Source organism: Crocuta crocuta, unplaced genomic scaffold, assembly GCF_008692635.1.
Source record: "Crocuta crocuta isolate KB4526 unplaced genomic scaffold, BGI_CrCroc_1.0 scaffold394, whole genome shotgun sequence".
In the NCBI taxonomy this organism is placed as follows: Eukaryota; Metazoa; Chordata; class Mammalia; order Carnivora; family Hyaenidae; genus Crocuta; species Crocuta crocuta.
Window position 1 is genome coordinate 319,937 of NW_027531920.1, and position 7,615 is coordinate 327,551.

The window sequence follows — 7,615 nt, forward strand, 5'->3', positions numbered from 1 at the left end:
CCAGGAGGAGGGTGGTGTTTATCAAGGTATGGCTCTGGGTTAGAGTACTGTTAGGATTTGTGAATAACTGAAAGAGATCAGATATAAGGTACACCATTAATTCACCCATGCTTTTTAAATAACACCACATTTAAATAGTACAAATGCTGGCAAAAAAACATCATTTAATTTTACCTGATATTGAAAAGAGAAAACACTTATCTTCCAGTCAGTCTAGAGATATTTGTTAAACACCTACTCTGTGCAGGGCACTGTTTTAAATACTGGGATGCAAACTAAATCTATTTGAAGCAAGATATAAAAAGAAATTATACAGATAGACCATCTTTAATTAATAATGATTCTTGCTGAGTGTTCCTCTGAAGCTTACCTGGCAAATTTACTCTCATCTTTTATGAGGGTCAGAGGTAGTAGGATATTTATTGATGGCAAGCTTCCTGTAAAATTTCTCCCACCACTATTTCCTATTTACTTAGCATGGTTATAAAAACCATCTCAGCCAGCTCTTGCAAAGAGAATTCAGCCTATCACCTAGATTTCTTCTACTCCATAACATGACTTTTTAAAGAAAGGCCCATTCCATGTTTTTTTCCTGTTATTTTCACCTATGTCCAAAATGCAAGAGAAAACCCACTTCTAAGTAATTCTTTTTTTTTTTATTTTTTTTTTATTTATTTCTGAGAGAGAGAGAGAAAGAGACAGCATGAGCAGGGGAGGGTCAGAGAGAGAGGGAGACACAGAATCTGAAACAGGCTCCAGGCTCTGAGCTGTCAGCAGAGAGCCCAACGCGGGGCTCGAACCCACGAAGCGTGAGATCATGACCTGAGCTGAAGTCAGAGGCTCAACTGACTGAGCCACCCAGGCGCCCCTCCACTTCTAAGTAATTCTTGAGTCTCTTTCCCTTTTCTGGAAATTTTATCTCCCGTGATGTGGTTACCTGGTCAAACAAGTCATTCCCTTCGCTGGGTCTTTTTTCATTCACAATACAGGTACTTAGCTCCTTTCTCACGAATGCAGATTTTAAAATGGGAATTCCCTCTGTGGTGAGATGCATCATATTTACATTTCATAGAGTTGTGGCCCTTTGCTAACAGAGATAATATTTCCCCTTCTGAACTTTTGAAACATTTTGAATGGGACAAAACTGAACATAGTAAAGCAGTTTCTAATACGTGTTTTCTTCTCAGCATCAAACAGCCTGTATACTGCAGGCAGCCCCGTCTCCACTGGTATGTGCTGATTTAGCGGTTCCACAAAGAGAGGAGGGTCAAGCTATTAGAAAGGAATTCCTAAAGTCCCAGAATGGGGATTTCAGCCACTGGTGCAAGTGCTGTTCTTGAGAGGCCACTTGCCAAGTAGTGCTTTCCTTTGACCCCAGCTGAGGGCCTGTTCTGAGAATGTCATAGTTATGCCATTTCCTCAGTTAAGATCTCAGCCATCCAAAGGACCCAGATCCAAGGACTCAGAGATCAGCCTGGACTACAGTAGAGCGAGTAGAGTTTGTGAGGAAGTGGGAGAGAAGGGTCTCACACCAGCCTTGACCTGCCCCTTCAGTATAGAGCAGAGATGGTAGTTAGAATTATATTAAACTTGAAGGAAACTGAAGGGTATAAACCCTTTGTGTCCCCTCAGGAGCGATTCCTATTATTCTTATACCCTACTTTCTGGTGTTCACTAAATTCTGGATCTTGTCTGTGCTCGTCTTAACCTGGCTCGCCTATGATTGGAATACTCACAGTCAAGGTAAGAGATGGGAAGAATGGTGGTACCCATCTGTGCCAAGGATGGAACCACAGGGAGAAGGAAATGGAGGGAGAGTGAGAGAGGCAGAGGGAGAAAGGGTGGGAAGAGGAAAGAAGGAGAAAGGGAAAAGAAATGAGATAGGAGGGTGGGGAGCAGGAAAGATTGAAAGAAGCAAATAGGGGTAGAGGGAAGGAGAGGGAGAGAGGAGAGCAAACCTCAGCAAGGAAGAGAGATCTCTCCTAGGCTTCCTAGGAAGAATTAAGAGGTTTCAGGGAAGGTGTCCCCAGCCTCGGGATATCTTCCTATCACCTTCTTGGCTGACTCCTAAGGAGCAGGAACCTCCTATACCTTCTTAGGGGTTGGATTCAGGGACAAGTATCTACAGCTCTGTGTTCTAGAAATATGAAAGTATGAATAAGAGACCTCTTCTGTGACCCGAGGACTATAGAAAGAACCCTCCAACTCTGAGAGAAGTAGAGGGATTGGCAATATCTCACCTGCTCTTTTCTTCCCTTCTGTGTCTATAGGTGGTAGGCGTTCAGCTTGGGTACGAAATTGGACCCTGTGGAAGTATTTTCAAAATTATTTCCCAATAAAGGTAACCACCTTTCCACTAAGTGCCCTTGGTTTCTGTTGCCTGGACTCTTCCTTCCTACTTAGCTCCATGTTTTCAAAGACTTTAGTGGCCAGCGGTGAAGGTCAAGGCTCAGAGGCATAATTCAGCATAGGCACCTAAGATGGATGGGCAGGTGGGAAGATGGATAGATAGCAGCCTTTCTTCACAGTTACAAATCCTCTGAGCATCATAGCCCCTGGCAATCCTATGACAATAATGACATCCCAATGAACAGGGATTTGGGGCTCCCTAAGAGAAATAGGCTACCTGCTGGTATATGGATCCACATGTCCTCTCTTCCTTTTTCTTATCCACTGCTGAGTTAATCTCCCTCTAACAGCTGGTGAAGACTCATGACATCTCTCCGGAACATAACTATATCATTGTAAATCACCCCCATGGCGTTCTCTCTTATGGTGTGTTCATCAACTTTGCTACTGAGGCCACTGGCTTTTCTCGGATTTTCCCAGGCATCACTCCTTCAGTAGGGACCTTGGAAGGGATCTTCTGGATCCCAATTGTACGAGAATATGTGATGTCAATGGGTGAGTATAAAAAAAATCATTCCATTCTCTGTCCTAACTCAGGGCTCCAGCCCCAATAAGTGCTAAGAGTCCACATCTCACATCCTGCTGGAAGAAGACTTAGTAGAAAAGGAGTCCAGAACACAATGATCCAGTAAAAAGAATATGTGGCCAAGTATCAGATTCTGTCCAAGATCTGGGAAGCAGGGTTTGGTTAGGCAGTAGAATAAGTTACAAGCATTTATAAGAGTTGCCAGGAATCCTTTCAGAAGGATTCTAGGAACCAGAACTGGAGTTCAGGACTAAAGCAAAAGTGGAAAGCAAAAGGCAAAAGCCAAATTTGAAACCCAAAATAGGAAAAATCAGACATGAACAGGGCAGCTCAGATGAGCCTTGCTAGATTCTTGCTGGGATGTTACTTGGCTTATTTTGGCCATTTGTATAGCAGCTCTCATTCCAAAGATTCTTAAAGACATTTTAAAGTTTTTCATACTAGCTTGTACCCTCCTTGCCCATGACCTTCATTTCCTGGGAACCCCTTCAAACTTGCATAAGATGTCAAGGAATAAAGGATAGGCATCCATCAGAATCCAGGACAACTTCCCCATGCCAGGCTTTTAGCCAGGGTACTGTGACAAATGTCCTTCTCTCTGGATGAATATTCACCCTTCTGGACACCAGAAAACAACTGAAACCAAACATTAAAAGGTAAGATACATTTGTCTGGAGGGGCTAAGTGAGACCACTGAGTCCCAGAGGATGGTTCTGCTGCCCTCTGAGTTTAGCATGAGCCAAATAACTAAATCTTGGGGGTACTTTCTTCCATCTCAAGAGAGAATAAAAAGCAAGCCCAGAGTAAAGGTGAAAAGCAGAAGAGAGGAAAGACTCTGTGACTGTTGTGGAACAGCAGGGTGTTACCTTAATTCCACAGTTCATCTACATTTCACTTTGGCTTGGGCAGGCTCCTGGGTCTGCATACTCTCCAGAAACCCCAGCCAATGGCTCTCAGTTGCCAGGTTGCTCTAGGGAGAAAGCATGTGTGTGGTGGCTAGTTCTGATCACCCTGAGGGAGAAAACTCTGGAGAGTCTCCAGAGCTGTAAGACTGGGGAGAGTCAAAGATGGTTATGGTTTCTGGGTAGAAACCATAGGGATGGGCTTAAATACTATTGAGCTAAGAGGAAGCAGACAGAGGAACTCAAGGTATCCCCAACTGTAGTATCACAGAACCCCCAAGGCAAGCAGCTGACCCTAAGGACCAACCTTAGGCTAGGGCTAACCCAGGATGTGGAGGTCAAAGAAATTTTCACTCATATGTGGATCTAGAGAAACTTAACAAGACCATGGGTGAAGGGAAGGGGAAAAAAAAAAGCAGTTACAGAGAGAGAGGGAGGCAAACCATTAGAGACTCTTAAATACAGAGAACAAACTGAGGGTTGATGGGGGAGTGGGGGAGAGAGAGGAAAGTGTTTGATGGGCATTGAGGAGGGCACTTGTTGGGATGAGCACTGGGTGATGTATGTAAGCCAATTTGATAATACATTATATTTAAAGAAAGAAAAGTGGAAACAATAGTCAGGAAACAGAAATGTCTCCAGCAGGAAGAACCCAGAGGAACCCCTCACCCCAATCTCAAGCACCAAGTTTGTTATGCTACTTGTCTCATTGGTTTCACAGGGATATGCCCAGTGAGTGAGTTGGCCTTGAAGTATTTGCTGACCCAAAAAGGCTCCGGCAATGCTGTGATTATTGTGGTGGGTGGAGCTGCTGAAGCCCTCTTGTGTCGACCAGGAGCCTCTACCATCTACCTTAAAGAACGTAAAGGTTTTGTGAAGTTGGCACTGGAGACAGGGTGGGTCCCCAGGTTCTGGTGCCCTATTGTCAGGGTGCCATGTATACTCTGTAGCACCTCTCCAGAATGGTTCCCTCCCTTGGAAACCTGTTAAAGGAGGCTCCCTCTTTACTCTGATTGCTTCCCTCTGCTCCTTCACACTGTGTCTTAATGGTGTTTGGGCCTCCAGATACATTTGTAGGCACTTCTTTTACTTGAAGTTATAGAAAGTACAGTAGTAAAAGACCTTTACCTTCTTCCCAAATAGCCTAGTAGGCTGAGGGTCTGGGGATTTGGAGCATCACTCTATATCAACCATTAACTGAGAGGCCCAGAGAACCTACCCAAGGCAAGGAAGGCACTGGGCTTCATGTTGTGGGGATTGCAAAAATAAAGAAAATATGGTTGTTGCCCCCAAAGAGCATATAATTTGATTTGAGAAATAGAATGCATTCATTCAGCAGTTACTGAATGCTTACTGTGTGTCAGGCATAGTACTAGGCATTGAAGATATAAAAATAAATAAGACTTTGTCCTTACCTTTAGGAAACTGACAGTCCAATGAGAACAGATATGCACACATGAAAAATATCCAGGAGCTAACCACTTATCATCTCACCTATAATCCCCTCCCTGGTTTAAACTAGCATCATCTCTCCCCTAGGTTATTACATAATCTCTTAACTGCTCTACCTGCTTCTTTCCCTGTCTCCCCCACAGCCAAGAGAATATTCCCAACTGTAGCTAGGATGATTACATGTCACTACTCCAAATGCTCCAATGGCTCCCATTTCACTCTGAGCAAAAGCCAAAATCTTTACAAGGGCCTGAAGAACTCTAAATAATCTGGTCCTTAGCCACCCCTCATCACCCACTGGTCTCACCCTTGCTTACTCTGTTAGATCTACATTGAGCTCCTTGCTATCTCTCTCAGAAACCACATGCTCCTGCCTTAGGGCCTTTGCTCTAGCTGTCCCCTCTGCCTAGAACATCATTCCTCCAAATGACTGTTTGGCTCATTGTGCTACCTCCTCCAGGTATTTGCTCAAATGTTTCTTCTCAATAAGGTCTATCCTGACCATCTTGCTCTGCTTTTTTTTCCTATTGCATTTATCATCCTCTTATATATCACTGATTTTATTATTTATATATCTGGTCTTTTGTTTGTTATTATTGTTTGCTGTCTGTCTTCCCTCAAGTAAAAATGCAAGCTCCATGAGGACAGAAATTGTTTTAACCCATTTTGTTCACTAATGAGTCCCTAGGGCTCAAAACAGTGCTGACACATAGAAAAAACGCAATAAATATTTGTTGGATGAATGATGTGCTATAGTGGAGATATATACAAAGTGCTATGGGAGCAACAATTGATGGAAAAACTTTCACTCCCAACGTAGAAATTTCATAAGTGGGTGACATCTGAATTGTGAGCTAAAATAGTAGGAGTTGCCAGTCAGACAAAATGGGAGAAAGAACTCAGTTGACCTACAATGTATCAGGCCCTAGAGATTCAAAAAATGAATGACACGGTTCTCACCTTTGATGAGCTTGACAGACAACTAGGGAGGCAGACAGGTAAGGAGATGACTGGAATAACTGACTTAGTGTAGAGAAAGAGAAGCAGTAGATGAAGGGTACCTAATCTGTACTGTGGGGGCGGGAATTGGAGGTAGTCAAAAAAGGTTTTTTTAAGAGATTGAAATTGGAGCCGAGCATTGAAGGGCACAATAGAATTAGCTATGTGAAGACATAAGGAAGCATTTCTGGCAGAAGGAGCAGAATGTACGAAGAAGCATAGACAAGAAGCAACTTGGCACACTTAGAAGTGCTAAGCAGGTTGCAAGGAAGGGGTGGGGAGAGGAGAAGCTTGCCAGGTAGGCAGGGCTAGAACACAAAAGCCATGGTAAGCAGCATGATACAGAGTAAGAATCTCTGGAAGAGTTTTAAAGAGGGAAATGACATGTCTAGATATGCAGTTTAGGAAGATCACTCTGGATACTGGGTGCAGTGAAGGCAGTTAGATTGCCTAAGATTTCATTTCTTCCTATCAGAGGACAAGGTGCAGCAGCTCCCCACAAAGGGTTCATTTAGAAGGGTGGGACATGGCAAGAATGAGACACAAGGCTGAAGATGTTTGGGTGCTTGGGTTCCTGTTCTGTAATGGGATGTTTGGAAAGGCTTCCCACCTTGGAGAGGATTTTGCTGGGGCGAGCTTCCTGGGAGAGTTAACACTTATGCTCCTTTCTTTGCAGAGCGTACCTTGTCCCTTCCTATTCCTTTGGAGAGAATGAGGTTCACAATCAAGAGATCTTCCCTGAGGGCACGTGGTTAAGGTTCTTCCAAAAAACCTTCCAGGACACATTCAAAAAAATCCTGGGACTAAATTTCTGTACCTTCCATGGCCGGGGCCTCACTCGAGGATCCTGGGGCCTCCTTCCTTTCAATAGGCCCATTACCACTGTTGGTAAGCTTTCCAGTACCTCTGGACCACTCTGGTAATTGACTTCTCCCCACCCAGGTCATCCACCAAGTCCAGGAGACCCAGCAGACAACTGGGATGGGCAATGGGAGTTCCAGTGGCTGTGGCTGAGGGCAGGGTGGGCAGGACAACTAAACAGATAAGAGTTGTGGTCATTTAATAGCTGCCATGAGAGTATCATTACTCACATGTATTCCTTCAGCATTCTTCTGAGCTTACTCTCATTCTCTTCAGCATGCATGAGATTAGATATTTGGAGAATATGGGATGGGATGGGGCTAGAGCAGAGGGAAAGAACAGGGGAAAGGGAGGGGACACAGATACTGAGTTTCAGTATGTGGATCCCTCTGATGGATGGGTAATTTGAGTTGAGGAAGGGAGGCTCAGATGCTTGTCTCTCCTCCTTCTCCATAGTTGGGGAGCC

General features: G+C 44.1%; 1 protein-coding gene across 1 annotated transcript in view; it reads left to right on the plus strand.

Annotated features, from left to right (window-relative positions):
- The window catches only part of DGAT2L6 (diacylglycerol O-acyltransferase 2 like 6), a 23,749-nt gene that overhangs the window by 15,781 nt on the left and 353 nt on the right, over positions 1 to 7,615 (plus strand). Inside the window, exons 2-7 of the mRNA XM_077774978.1 lie at positions 1,633 to 1,743; positions 2,271 to 2,341; positions 2,700 to 2,904; positions 4,559 to 4,733; positions 6,965 to 7,176; positions 7,614 to 7,615. The exon at positions 7,614 to 7,615 is cut by the window's right edge and continues 353 nt beyond it. Coding sequence (XP_077631104.1) covers positions 1,633 to 1,743; positions 2,271 to 2,341; positions 2,700 to 2,904; positions 4,559 to 4,733; positions 6,965 to 7,176; positions 7,614 to 7,615 — 776 coding nt within the window. The remainder of the gene's footprint in view (positions 1 to 1,632; positions 1,744 to 2,270; positions 2,342 to 2,699; positions 2,905 to 4,558; positions 4,734 to 6,964; positions 7,177 to 7,613) is intronic.